The sequence below is a fragment of the Mastigoproctus giganteus genome, chromosome 14, assembly GCF_048544385.1.
Source record: "Mastigoproctus giganteus isolate SK-2022 chromosome 14, ASM4854438v1, whole genome shotgun sequence".
NCBI lineage: Eukaryota > Metazoa > Arthropoda > Arachnida > Uropygi > Thelyphonidae > Mastigoproctus > Mastigoproctus giganteus.
In genome coordinates this window covers 123,423,027-123,438,022 of record NC_143588.1, presented here as the reverse complement: position 1 = coordinate 123,438,022, position 14,996 = coordinate 123,423,027, and the positions used below count along the sequence as shown (strand labels likewise).

The 14,996-nt window shown below is 38.1% G+C and overlaps 1 protein-coding gene across 1 annotated transcript in view; it reads right to left on the bottom strand.

Annotated features, from left to right (window-relative positions):
- The window catches only part of LOC150075707 (calcineurin-binding protein cabin-1-like), a 1,104,404-nt gene that overhangs the window by 773,120 nt on the left and 316,288 nt on the right, over positions 1-14,996 (bottom strand). Inside the window, exon 15 of the mRNA XM_090388624.1 lies at positions 11,950-12,103. Within this exon, the coding sequence (XP_090244750.1) occupies positions 11,950-12,103 (154 nt within the window). The remainder of the gene's footprint in view (positions 1-11,949; positions 12,104-14,996) is intronic.

Below are 14,996 nucleotides of genomic sequence, written 5' to 3'. Positions count from 1 at the left end.
ATGTGACTATATTTCCTGAATGCTATCCAAACAAAATTTATTCTTCTCTTGACTTCCAGCTATTTATCATTATTACAGCTAATGACTTGTCCCAGATAAGTATATGACTCCACCTTTTCAATTACTGCTCCTTCAATCATTATGTCCCTTTCTGTGGCAGACTTGTTCATCATTATTTGTGTTTTAGCCATATTCATCTTTACTCCACAATCCTTACTATCTCATAACTGATTAAGATTTTCCTCTAATTCTTTGGGATCGTGGTTTATGGCACAATGTCATCTACAAATCGTAAATGGTTTAGGTACTCTCCATTCAAATTGGCTCCTTTCTGCAACCAGTCTAATCTTCTGAAAGCTTCCTCAAGGGCAGCAGTAAACAGCTTCAGAGATATCGTGTCTCCTTGTCAAACTCCTTTCTCAATTTTAAACTTGCTACTGTCTTTCACTAGTATAATAAAAGAGGTAGCGTTCTCATATATTTTCTTCAAAATCATAATATATGGGTATCTATGCCTTGTCTTTCCAGTGCCCAAAACATTGCCTTATGCTGTATGAAGTCAAATGCCTTTTCATAATCCACAAATGCCAGGCATAATGGTATTTTATATTCATTTACTTTCTCCATTAGCTGTGATATTACGTGAAGGTGATCCATAGTTGAGAATCCTGACCTAAAGCCAGCTTGCTCTTTCGGTTGATTCCCACCAAGTAGAATACTTGATGAGAATCAAGTTGAATCAGAATGATGAGAATGAGGTTGACTTACCCTTAAGTCAACTTAAGAGTAAGTTGCTACAATAGATAAAAGGATAGTTGAGTGGGAGAAGACAGAGGGTGGTAATCAAAGGGTGCAACACCTCAGGGACTAATGTTATTAGTGGAGTCCAACAGGGTTCGGTGTTGGGCCCTCTGTTGTTTTGCATATTTATCAATGATATTGATGAAGGTATAACAGGCTTAGTGTTGAAGTTTGCAGATGATACAAAGGTTCATACAACTGTGTGATACTACACTTAAGGTGGTAGGAAATGAAAAAGACCTGGGAGTAATTGTGCAGTCAGATATGAAGTTTTCTGAGCAATGCAGATAGGTCATGGGTTTTGTCAATGATATATAGAAATTTTGCTAGCAGGGAAAAGGAGGTGATTGTCCCTTTGTATAAGGCAATGGTCAGGCCACGTCTTCAGTACTGCGTACAGGTCTGGAGGCCTCATTTTAGGAAGGATGTAGATTTGATTGAGCATGTACAGAGAAGGGCAACAAGATTGGTGAGGGGAATGAAGGGATCCTCTTACCAAGAGAGGATTAAATTCTGCAAACTGCAGTGGCTGGAGGCTAGGCACCTGAGCGGTGATCTGTTTGAGGTGCAGAAGGCCTTGAATGGGTTGAGCATACTGAATTCTGATGTGATCCTTCCACTTGTTTAGATTACGAACCTAAGGGGGCATAAATTCAAATTAAGAAAAGACAGATGTAGAATAGATGTGCAGAAATTTGCCTTTAGCCAGGTTAATTGCTGGAACAAACTTCCATCTCTCATTCTGGAAGTCAATAGGTTAAATAAATTTAAGGAGGAAGTGGACAGGCATTTGGAGGGAATGGTGTGATTTTTTTTTTGGCTGATGCTGCTATTGTTATTTGATTTTTAGGAGCATTAGCAACTAAGGCCATATTGCTCCGGGAAATGTGGTGGTAATTCCCTGACCTTTCTGCATCCTCTGTATTTGGTGGTGACGGGTTCGAACCCTGGTCTAATCAAGAAGTGTGTGCTACGCACTGTTGCTCCTTCCCACCTGGCTATGGAGGCACCCTTGGCTGATGCTGCATAAGCTCATACACTTGCTTTCTTGCATCACATGCCACCACCACCACTACTACTACTACTACTACCCTTGTCAACAACTTTTAGATGTGGGATAACAAGCTTATTGGTCTGTAATTTCCAATTTCTGATTTATCTCCTTTCTTATGCAGCAAAACTGTGATTGCATTATTCCACTGCTTAGGCGTCACACCTTTTCTAATACATTTTGTGAAGAGCCTTGTCAGTTTTTCTGTTATGTCTCTTCCTCCCAATTTTAACAACTCTACAGTAACTTCATCTTCCCCCGTGGCTTTCTGATTCTTCATTTTCTTCAACACATGTTCTACCTCATCATGAAGAATATCGGGTATGTCATATGTGTTGCTAATTTGTGATCCATCTTCCCTACTGCTGGCATCATTCCCTTGCTCCTTGTATAATTCTCTATAGTAGTCTTCTACTATTTGTATTATGCCTTTGTGCTATTTTTAAGTACACCATCGCTATTCTTCAGTTTCAGTATTATTTGTCTTTCTGTATTAATGCTGATGGCTGCTAATTTAAGTCCTTTGTTTTCCCTTAATGCTTGTTCTACTTTTCTTGTATTAAATCTTCTTATGTTCTCTCTGAGTCTCTCTCTAATGGCTTTGCATAACTCAGTATATTCAATTTTCTCCTTGTCAGTGTTTTTCTTGCTCTTCATTTGACGCCTTCAGATCATCATAAAAAGTGTTTCTTGACTAATTTTTTCTTCTTTGGATTTCTCTTTCCCTATAGGTTTCTTGGGCTTCATCACTTTCAGAAAATTGTAATATTCCTCGTCGATATCTTGGTGCTGAGCAGCCTGCAGAAACTCAAACCTGTTCTTATGTTCCAGCAGATACTGCTTTTCTCCTCTTCTGTTATTTCAAAGACCTTTGTATTATTTACTTGAGTCAGTTTTTTCCTTTCCTTTCCTAAATCTATATCAAGTGGGCATCTTACCATTCTGCGATCACTTCCAAATATTTACCTTATTCAGGATGGTAACATCATTCACGATATATCTTCTGTTAGTGAGGATGAAATCGATTTCATTAGTTGTTAATCCATTTGGACTCTTCCATGTCCACTTTCTGTTCACCCTTTTTTTTGAAAAAAAAAAGTGTTCATTACTGACAATCCTTGAGATTCTGAAAATACCATGTCTTTCATCAATTCTCAAATTTCCTTTAGTTCCCCTTTCTGTGCTGTTTTGTCTTTTTCCAACCTTAGCATTGAATTCCCCCATAATAATAATAGTGTAGTGGGTTTTCTGCTCATTTAGAAGACTCAATTTTGGTTCACATTTTTCAACCTCCTCATCATCATGGCTCGATGTTGGTGCATAAATCGTTATAAGCTTTAGCTTGAACATCTTAGAAATCTTGAGTATTAGTCTTGGTACTCAAATTCAAATTAAGAAAGGACAGATGTAGAATAGATGTGTGGAAATTTGCCTTTAGCCAGCGGGTGGTTAATTGCTGGAACAATTAACCACCCGCTGGTTAATTGTCCCAGGAGGAACTGGACAGGCATTTGGAGGGAATGGTGTGATTTTTTTTTTTTTTTTTTTTTGGCTGATGCTGCATAAGCTCATACACTTGCTTTCTTGCATCACATGGCACTACTACTACTACTGCTACTCTTGGTGATGTATTTCCAAATTCCAAAATGTTTTTTCTTGCATTGTATGCCTCTACTAATGCTAATGTGTAACAATTACGTTGTTTCATCTTCTCAATCTTCAGCCCAAGCATAGTACTAAGTACTATAGGTTCTAATATCTTTATGTTTGGGATTCTCATAAAAAAAATAAATAAAAAAATAAATAAAAAAAAAAATAGTAATGCAAGTTGTACTAATGTAAAATGTAAAATTTGCAGTAATATACAATTTGAGTAATTTAAAATTTGTAGATGGCATCAAGGTTGGGATACTGACCAATCACTGGTGTCAAGTAGCAATGTTTCAGAAAGACTTGATGATGGTCAGAAAAGTGGCAGCTATTATTAGTGTGCTGAAAATGGCAAAGATTTTCACCATGGAAAATAATCACAGAATGACTTCTCCATTAGAAGGAATTGAGTTAAAAAGACAGTAATAATAATAATAATAATAGTAATAATAATTGATTTCACCATATAGTGCAAGGAATACACAGGCTTTTCCTGCAGTGGAAAAAAAAAAAAAAACAAGATAAAAAAATACAAATTACATACTTCTCTCCCCACACAGGTAACTTTGAGTTAGCCTTTGAATTTATTCAAGCTGTCGGCCTCTACTACCTCAGAGGGCAACATATTCCAGCAATTAACAACTTGCAGTCTAAAAGAAAATGCCCTAGAATCTAATCTAAACCTGTAGTTGGAATTTATGGCCCCTAGTTCTGGAATTCTTTATAACAGTGCAAATTCCACAGTCTTACTAATCCCTCTTGGAGCCTTATAAACCTCAATCAGGTCACCTCTGAGTTGCTTGGTTGCCAAGCTTTGTAGCCCACAAAATCAGTCTTTCCTCATACTGTCATCCACCAACTGATCACACCATTCGAGTTGCCAGTCTTTGGGCCATTTCAATAAGTTCAATGTCTTTTTTCAGATGAGGTATCCATACTTCAACACATTATTCCAAATAGGTCTTACAATTGTCTTATGTGGGATTATGACTTCCCTATCTCCTCAAGATAACGTTCGATAAATCACTGATAGGACACCATGGGCTTTCCTGAATGCCTGTTTAGATCATTCAGCAACTTCATATCCCCATGTATTGTAACTCCCAGATCTCATTCCTCCTCAAATGTTTTTAATTCAACCTGACCACGGGAATAATCTATTTGTGGGTCGCTATTTCCCAAATGTAAGTCCTTGCATTTAGAAACATTAAAACATAGCTGCCACTTCTCTGACCATCTTTAAAGTCTGTTCAATTCATCCTGAAAGAGCACTGCTTGGAACTAATCATTAATGAGACTGTCAACGTTAACATCTGCAAATTTTGACTCACGCCACTCATCCCTCCATTAATGTCATTTATGAAAATAAGAAACAACAGTGGTCCAAGAAATGATTCTTGAGGGACACCACTCCTTAGGTTACACCAATCTGAAGAATATTTATTAATCATAACTCTCTGCCTTCTGCCCTGCAGCCACCCAGCAATCTATCTTATAATCTTATCAGTAATCCCAATCTGTACAAGCTTATACAGTAACCTCTCATGAGGGACCAGGTCAAATGTTTTGATAAAATGCAAAAATTATTCCCTAAATTCAGCTCTTAAGTAACTGTGATATCTCCCTAGATAGTAACCTCCAAATATTTCTCCTTTTCCACTGTATTTAACTCAACCCCTAACTATAAGTCATTCTGAGATTGTTGTATCCCAAGGTGTTAAAAACCTTGTTAAAACTATGCAGACTAGGCCCATTTTTTTTTTTAAATCTCACTGTTAACACTATTAGAATGGATAATGAAATGAAGGTGAAATTATTGTGGTAATGATACTAGAACTACTAGACATTAATTCAAATTATGGCAGAATAGGTATAGACTGCATTATAGGAAGTTTTACTTTAGCCAAAGAGTTGTAAATCACTGAAGTAAGTTACATCTATGGGTAGTTCAGGCTGTGAGCTTGGGGAAATTGAAGGGTAAGCCCATCAGTACTTATCTGAGAAGCAATCTATATGTGAAGGATTTATTTTTTAGTTATTTTTTATTTTTATTTTCCTGGTGCAGCAAAAACCTAGGGTTTCCTTGAACCATATGACAAATACAGCAATACCCTGAATAGCACTGATAATTGGTACCAAAACTGTTGCGTGTTATGTGAAAACATGCTAATTATAATGGGTTTTAATTGAATGCATATCAGAGAAACAGTCTACAAACAAATTATAATAAATGTATAAACAATTCACCCTTGATAGCCAATTAAAAGTATTTGAAATAAAAAAAATTGCAAAAATTTTATTAATGAAAAGTAACATCATGAGAGAAAAAAAACTTTATTTAGGTATTTCAATAATGAAGTCTAGTGAAGTCGTCTCTTCTTTATCTTGGCATACAAGCATTTGTAGCATCGAATCCCACCTTGTAAAATTTGCCATACATTGACGCTACGTTCAACATTCAGATCTCCATTCATAATTGCCTCACAGGCCATGCCAACTCCCTGAAAAACTTTCCACAATTCTTCTGTTGAAAATTCTTTTGGTGCCACTTCCGAACTGTTTGCTGCTGTTATCCACTTGAGATTTTTTTTTTTTTTTTTAATGCGGTTTGTTCGTCAATTTCAAGGAGAGTTGCATCATCTAAGTCATTTTCACATGAGTCAGTGCAGTCACGTACATTGGCAGTGTTTAAAGTTTCGAATCCCAAGTCTTTTCTAATCTTCACCATGTCTTTGGCAATTGTCTGAAACTGATTAAAAACCAGTGAAATCATTTGACAAATGGGACAAAACATGCTGCCATACAAAACACATGTTGTTGGCAGTGATTTCTAACTCAGATGTAGATATATTTTCAATAGTACATAAAGAAGTAAAAAATAAATTGCGAAATGAAAAAGCTATCACGTCATCTCGTTAGGATGGAATTTAAGAATACTGAACACTGTTGCAGCTGACTGCATGAGGTTTGTTGGTTATTTGGTTTTTAGGAGCATTAGCAAATAAGGCCATATTGCTCCAGGACTATGTGGTGGTCATTCCCTGACCTTTCTGCATTCTCTGTATTTGGTGGTCATGGTCTCAAAAGGTGGTATAATCAAGAAGTGTGTGCTATGCACTGCTGCTCCTGTCCACATTGCTATGGAGGTGCCGACTGCATGAGGGGAGCCATGCATTAGCATTAGCATTAGTAGAGGCATATGATGCAAGAAAGCAAGCTTATGCAGCATCAGCCAAAAAAAAAAAAAAAAACTTCACCCCTCCATTTGTTCAAAATACCTGCCCAGCTGAGCCTTAAATTTATTTAGGCTATCAACTTCCACAGCAAGGGATGGAAGTCTGTTCCACCAACCAACTATCCGCTGGCTAAAGGCAAATTTCCGCACATCTATGTAACATCTATCTTTCCTCAATTTGAATTTATGCCCTCTCAGGTGATTATTCTGAGCAAGAGGAAGAATCCCATCAGCATTCAGCATGCTCAAACCATTCAAACCATGCGGGGCAATAGAGTTGGCACTGCAGCATATATGTAGGTGTACCTATGCTATGACAACGCAGTATACATGTAGAGTATGTCTAGGCTTTTGAATGAGTTTTTGAATATGTACAGTAAATTTTCAACTTAAACTGAATTGAAAAATGTGTTAGAGTGAAACCCGTGATGTTTGAAACTGTGTTATGTGAGGTATTGCTGTATTAATACAATACATTCATTATTATTTGTATTAGTATTTATATCATAATTGTACTACCATTTCTATATATACTTACACAAATACTAATATATTAAAGCAAGGTTCATTAAATTATACAAAGTTCAGGGGTGACAATGTCCTGTTTTTTCCAAGTCTATTTTGCAGCCAGCATAATTTAAATGGCCTAGTTAATATAATGGCATTAACATTGGAATACGATGCAAGAAAGCAAGCTTATGCAGCATCAGCCAAAAAATAAAATAAAATAAAATAATAAATAACAAAGTAAAACCTCCCATTCATTCCAAATGCCTGTCCAGCTCAGCCTTAAATTTCTTTAGGCTATCAATTTCCACAACAAAATATGTAAGTCTGTTCCACCGATCAACTACTTCTGGCTAAAGGCAAACTTCCGCACATCTATACTACAACTGTCTTTCCTCAGTTTGAATTTATGCCCTCTCAGGTGATTATTCTGAGCAAGAGAAAGAATCCCATCAGTACTGAGAGTGTTTAAACCATTCAAAGCTTTATACACCTCAACCAGATCACCTCGCAGGTGCCTAGTCTCCAGACACTGTAATCTACCAAACTTAAGCCTTCCTTTGTAAGAGAACCATTGGTTCCATTCACTAATCTTGTTTCCCTTCTCTGTACTCGTTTCAACAGCTCAAATCCTTCTTAAAATGGGGCCTCCAGATCTGTATACCCTACTGAAAGTGTGGCCTGAGCATTGCCTTATACCAGGAGATAATAACCTCCACATCCCTGCTTGAAAAATTCCTGCATATCATTGACAAGACAGCATGAGCTACTCTTGCAGACCATCTGCACTGCTCTAAAAACTTCATACCTGCCTGCACAATTACCCCCAGGTCCTTTTCATTCTTCACAACTGTGTAGTACGACAGTTGATAAGTTACTCTGGGGTTATTGCTTCCCATATGTAGTACTATACATTTGTCAATGTTAAACTTTATTTGCCACCTCTCAGCCCATCTTCCCAACTTTTCTAGATCCTATTGCAGCAGTGTACTGTCATTAGTGTCATTAACAACCAGTCCAACCTTCGTATCGTCTGAAAACTTGGGCATTAAGCCTGATATATCATCATCAATAGGCCGCTGTAGCTGAGTGGTCAGGAGTGGGAGTGCAATAGCATGCTCTTTGAGTAGACCGGGGTTCAAATGCTTTACTGCTAAATACAGTCAATCTCCCAACTTGCACGGGACCAGAGTGGCAGATTATGGTCCACTTCCCTCATATGCAGGAGGAGGCTTTCATCCTGCAGTGGGTTGATAATAGCTCCAGTTTTTTTTTTTTTTTACCATCATCAATATCATTAATGAATACAGAAAACAACAATGGACCCAACATTAAACCCTAGGGGAACTCCACTAATAACATTAGTCCATGAAGAGCAGTGTCCATTTATTACCACTCTCTGTCTTCTCCCACTCAACTATCCCTTTATCCCTAGCAGCAATTTGCCTCCAATGCCACACTACTCTAATTGATGCAGCAATCTTCCATGTGCAACAGCATCAAAAGCCTTTCAAAGATCCAAATATATGATATCAAAGTTATTCCCTGCACCCAGTTCCTTTGTGACCACATCATAATTTCCAATCACATTGGTCAGGCAAGACTTTGCCATTACAAAAATCATGCTGTGTCCGAGCTATAACTGAAATCTTGTCCAGATGATCCTGCAGTGCTTCTTTAACCAGTGCCTCCATTAATTTCCCTGGAACAGAAGTTAAACTAACAGGTCTATAATTACTTGTGTCAACCTTTGATCCTCCTTTGTGAATTGGGGTCAAATTTGCACTTCACGAAAGATGCACAGCACATCATGGGTACCTTTCCCAAGTCCAAGGAAGCTGTCATAATTATGGCTAAGGGTTTGCTTACTTCCTTTGCTGCCTCCATTAATATCACTGGATAGATCCCATCCATCCCAGGTGCCTTTTTTTATGTTTATCTTCAACAATTTCTCCTCCACTTTCCTCTCAGTTATTACAAAATCATCTAGCTCACTGCCAGAGTTTAATTCACCTCTTGCATTCCCTTCCATGAATAACTCCTCATGTGTGAATGTAGATACAAAATACTCATTTAGTTTGTTAGCATATCTATGGTTCAACAGTTGAACCATAGATATCATGTGGACCAATCTGATTCATCCCTTTCCTTCTAGACTTTACATAAGTAAAGAACACTTTGCTGTTTTTCTTCGAATCCCTTGCCAAGGTTTTCTCATAATCTGCCTTTGCCTGCCTAATCCCCTTTGTGACTTGGTTAAAGACCAGCTTATATCTATCATAGGCTTCCATGTCACAATTTATATGTATCTTATTTTTCTTCTCTACCACATGTGTTTTCTTCTCTACCAACCTGATTCATCCCCTTTCTTCTAGAGTTTACATAAGTAAAGAACTCTTTGCTGTTTTTCTTTGCATCCCTTGCCAAAGATTTCTCGTAATCTGCCTTCGTCTGCATAACCTCCTTTGTAACTTGATTACAGATCAACTTGTATCTATCATAGGCTTCTGTGTCACGTGTTAATTTGTATGTATCCCATGCACTTTTCTTCTCTGCCCTATGTCTCATTAGTTCATCTGACATCCATTTAGGCCTAAACCTTGAACAATATTTCTTAGTTGGTATATAAAGCATAGTAGCTTCCAAGATTAATTCTTTGAATGCCTCCCATTTTGAATTTGCTGTTGGTAACATCATCAGTTGGTCCCACCGTATAGAATTTAAATACTGTCTCAGGCCTCCGTAGTCACCTTTATGAAAGCAAAAACCTTTTCCTTTACCCCTAATGGTAGTTACCTCTTTGAGTAAATCCCACTTGAGCACACTGTGATCACTGCCACCTAGTGAATGAAGAATCACTGCTGATAATCAAATCAAGAGTATTACTCCCTCTGGTTGCCTCCCGAACATGCTGAGGTAGAAAACAATCATTCAATAAATCCACAAATGACTTGCTAGTGTGTGAATGACCAACCTACAAATTCCAAACAATATCTGGGAAATTAAAATCCCCATTATAAGACACTGATTTACTGGCCCACTCTATTTCCCTGTACAGTTTTTTTTTTTTTTTTTTTTATTATACTCATCAGAGTCATTATGCCTATAACACAGTCCTACTCTCAATTTTGATACCCCAGTGCTTAGGTCACACTAAACTGACTCGACACTGCACTGTCCAGTGATCTGTCCACTGGCTGCACTTCCTTGGATTTTATGTGCTCCTTAACTAATAGCATAACCCCTCCTACTTTCCTATCCTTCTTGAACACACTGTACTCCAAAAATTCCGGTTCTGCATTCCTCATATCTGCGTGGCACCATGTCTCTGATATCCCAACAACATCTGCTTTTGATGTTTTGACCAACACCTCAAATTCATCAAATTTATTTACCAAACTCCTAGCATTGGTGTATACGCAAGTATACAAGCACCTGTTCCTACTGTTAGCTACACACTAACACAACACATATGTTTACTTGTACTGCACCGACTCCCAGCAGTCTCTGAAATACCCTGCATCTTGTTTCCCAGGCTGGGGCTCATTCTAATAGATGCAGTGCAAGAACCTGCTGTTAATCTATTAGTCCATTTTTCCTCCCAAGCTAGCAGTTTTCCGACCCACCTAACACTGCCTCGATAGCATCAGCAAATATTCTTGCACCCTTTCTATTTAAGTGTATCTCTTCCCTGTAGAAGCAGCCTCTCCTGTTAACAAGCACAGACCAGGCTGAGAAAAATTATACCCCTTGAGCCTTGCACAATCTCTCCATGGCCGAATTGATCGACAAGGCTCTCATCATATACTCCCTCCTATAAGTGTCTGGGCAGAATTGAAGACACTTTTGATTCTCACCCGACAGACAATTTAATCACGAAATGATTATCATTTACAGCTGATGTTGTGCAAGCATGCCACCAATCACAATTCCAGAACAACGTTTTTTTGTTACTCCACCCCTCTGGCACCTCCAAAGCCAGGTGGGCAGGAGCAGTAGTGTGTAGCACATGCTTCTTGATTAGACCAAGGTTCGAGCCTGTGCCCACCAAATACGGACGATGCGGAAAGGTCAGGGAATGACCACCGCATATCCCTGGAGCAATATGGGCTTAGTTGCTAATGCTGTTGTTGTTGTTATTTGGTTTTTAAGAGCATTAGCAACTAAGGTCATATTGCTCCGGGATATGCGGTGGTCATTCCCTGACCTTTCCGCATCCTCCGTATTTGGTGGTCACGGGCCTGAACCCCGGTCTAATCCAGAAGCATGTGCTACGCACTGCTGCTCCTTCCCACCTGGCTACGGAGGTGCCACTTGCTAATGCTCCTAAAAACCAAATAACAAACAATCTCCCCCCACAGCTAGATTCCACATTACAGTCCAGCCTGAAGCAATAAGCAAAATGCTCCATTTCTTCCTTTAGTTTATTATAGATTTTTTATATCTGATATTGTCTTTACTCAAATACAGGGAATCACGAGAAGACTACAAAGTGATGCACTGTGAAAGCAGTAATCAAGACTAAACTTATCAAGCAAATAATAGGGCAGTGAAGTATCAAAAAAATCCTACAATTAACAGAAAAATGGTGCATTGTCTGCTTGATGTTTATAAATACATGAACATGTTCATACTCTGACTATTCCAAATATAATTCATGAATAATTACAACCCAAAAAAAAAAAAAAAAAAGAGAAATACATACCATAACAGATTGTTCTTAGCACTCAATTCAATTAAATAGTTATATAATAATTCCAAAATACCACCATTGGTCTGATTATTTAATAAGAACTCTTTCACATCATCTTTTTCTGTTGCTGCAAGAGTATTTTCAGGCTGCACAGCCTGACAGCATTCTAAAGGAGAAAAAAAGTGATTTTTACTGTATACATTATCACTCTGCTTCATTATATGCTATGTGGTAGTGAAAACAAGATATAATGTGAAACAAAATGTTTGCACCTTAAAATCAGTAATTCAAATTTATTAATTCTTTTACTATATCAGAAAAAGTAATTAAGTAATCACAACAATAACTATAATGATAACAAGTAATTACAAAAATTATAATATATGTTTAAAATGTCAATTTTTTTGAATACATGCGCAAAATATTTTCCATCATATCTTTTCAAACCTTTTGTAATGAACTAATGTCTAAGTAAATAAACTTATAACATCCAACGAGCAATGGAAAGACGTAAATTGTGTATAACCAAAAAAGACAATAAAATCTACTATCTGACAAAAAAACTAAAATTTATGATGTCATCATTAGCATTAGTAGAGGCATTTGATGCAAGGAAGCAAGCTTATGCAGCATCAGCCAAAAAAAAAAAATAATAATAATAAATAAATAAATAAAAAATACCACTTCCACTTCACCCCTCTGTTCGTTCGAAATACCTGTCCAGCTGAGCCTTAAACTTATTTAGGCTATCAACTTCCACGACAAGGGATGGATGTCTATTCCACCAACCAACCATCCGCTGGCTAAAGGCAAATTTGCTCACGTCTATCCTACATCTGTCTTTTCTCAATTTGAATTTATGCCCTCTCAGGTGATTATTCTGAGCAAGAGGAAGAATACCATCAGCATTGAGCATGCTCAAACCATTCAAGGCTTTATACACCTCTATCAGATCACCTCGCTGGTGCCTAGTCTGCAGACACTGTAATTTCCATAACTTAAGCCTTTCTTCGTAAGAGCACCCCTTTGTTCCATTCACTAATCTTGTTGCCCTTCTCTATACTCGTTCCACCATCTCTACATCCTTCTTGAAATGAGGCCTCTAGACCTGTATACAGTACTTGAGGTGTGGCCTGACCATTGCCTTATACGAGGGAATAATCACCTCCTTATCCCTGCTAGAAAAATTCCTAAATATCATTGACAATACACCATGAGCTACTCTTGCAGCCCATGTGCACTGGTCAGAAAACTTCATATCTGCCTGCACAACCACCCCCAGGTCCCTTTCATTCTCTACCCAGCAACCCCAGAGCAATGTTGATATGTTGCTCTGGGGTTGCTGTTTCCCATATGTAGCACTTTACATTTGTCAATGTTAAACTTCATTTGCCACCTCTCAGCCCATCTGCTCAACCTTTCCAGATCCTGTTGCAGTAGCATAGTGTCAGTAGTGTCCTTGACAACCATGCCAACCTTCGTATCGTCTGCAAACTTGGACATTAAGCTGGATATACCATCACCAATATCATTTATAAATACAGAAAACAATAATGGACCCAATCGAGGTGAGCGGACGCGCTTAGACAGGGCTCCTCAGTTAAGTGGTTTACTTTTGGATAGTGCTTTTAAATACTTGATTTATTTAAATATTGTTGGATTATTTTGTTATAGGTTTTCCTGTAACTGTTTGATTTTAATAATATTATAGATATAATTTTTTAAAGTTACTTTCATTGATATTTATTTAATTTTATAATGGTTGTTACGAGATCTGCCTTAAACACGTCACAGGGTATCGTGAGTCACACGGAAATAGCAGATGGCGATTTACGGGTGAGTCATGATTTAATCCGTTGTGGAACCTGTGGAATGTTTTCCAAGGTTGACCTGGTGACTAATCCTACCTCACCTGGGGATTCTTTTCTTTGTGATCGATGTAAGGAGTGCACCGATCTTAAATTACAATTTGGTGCACTGATGGAACAATTTGAGTCCCTGAAAAAACGAGTGCTTGCCCTCGAAAATAATGCTTCTGGGAGCTCGTCAGGGACTCAAAACTCCAGCAATCTACCAAGTGATGCACACCCGATTCGAGCCTCAAAACAGAAAAACCAAGTGCAAACTACCCTGGTTAGAAAGGACATTGTTTTATTAGGAGACTCCATTGTCAGGGAAACGGGGAATATTTTTTGTAATAAAGATAGGTGGAGCAGAACCAGGGTATGTCTGCCGGGAGCAACTATTGATGATGTCACCAACAGACTGTCAGATTTTAAAGGGGGTAAAGAAAATATTATTATTCATGTGGGGACAAACGATATTAAACGTACACGATCTGACGATTTGTTGGAAAAATACAGGACCATGCTGAGGAAATGTCGCGAACTAGGGCATAATGTCTATGTGTCTGCAATTCTGCCCAGACACGATAGGAGGGATTATATGTTAAGAGCCTTGTGGATTAACTCAAGACTTGAAGGAATCTGCAAGGCTTTAGGGGGTAAATTTCTATCAGCATGGCCCACACTTGTAGGTAGAAGGAATTTGTTTTGTAGAGACGGGATACACTTAAACAAAGGTGGTGCAAAAGTTTTTGCCAGTATTATTGAGGATACCTTAAAGGCTCAGGGAAACTGCTAGTTAGGGGGGATGTGGGTAATACTGACACGCGTTTATCTGATAATATTGGTCAATGTAACTCTTGCACATACCTTAAGAGTCCTTATCTGTTACCCCAACTGGACGTATTATCTAGATGTTCTGGGGGCAAAGACGTTTCACGTGAGCAGGTAGCTAATATCAGGGAAGAGAGCCTAAAAAACTTCAAGGGTTGTGTTAGGGTTGTTAAATATACAAGAACAGTAAATCTTAATTGTTTATACAGTAACGTTAGAAGTGTCGTCAATAAAATGAGCGAATTCGAACTGCTGGTTAAAACAAGTAACGCGGACATAATAGGGCTTACGGAGACGTGGTGCCACCCGGAAATTGGGGATGATGAGTTTCAGTACGGCTTGTATAATGTATTTAGGAAGGATAGGTTAGATAGAAGGGGT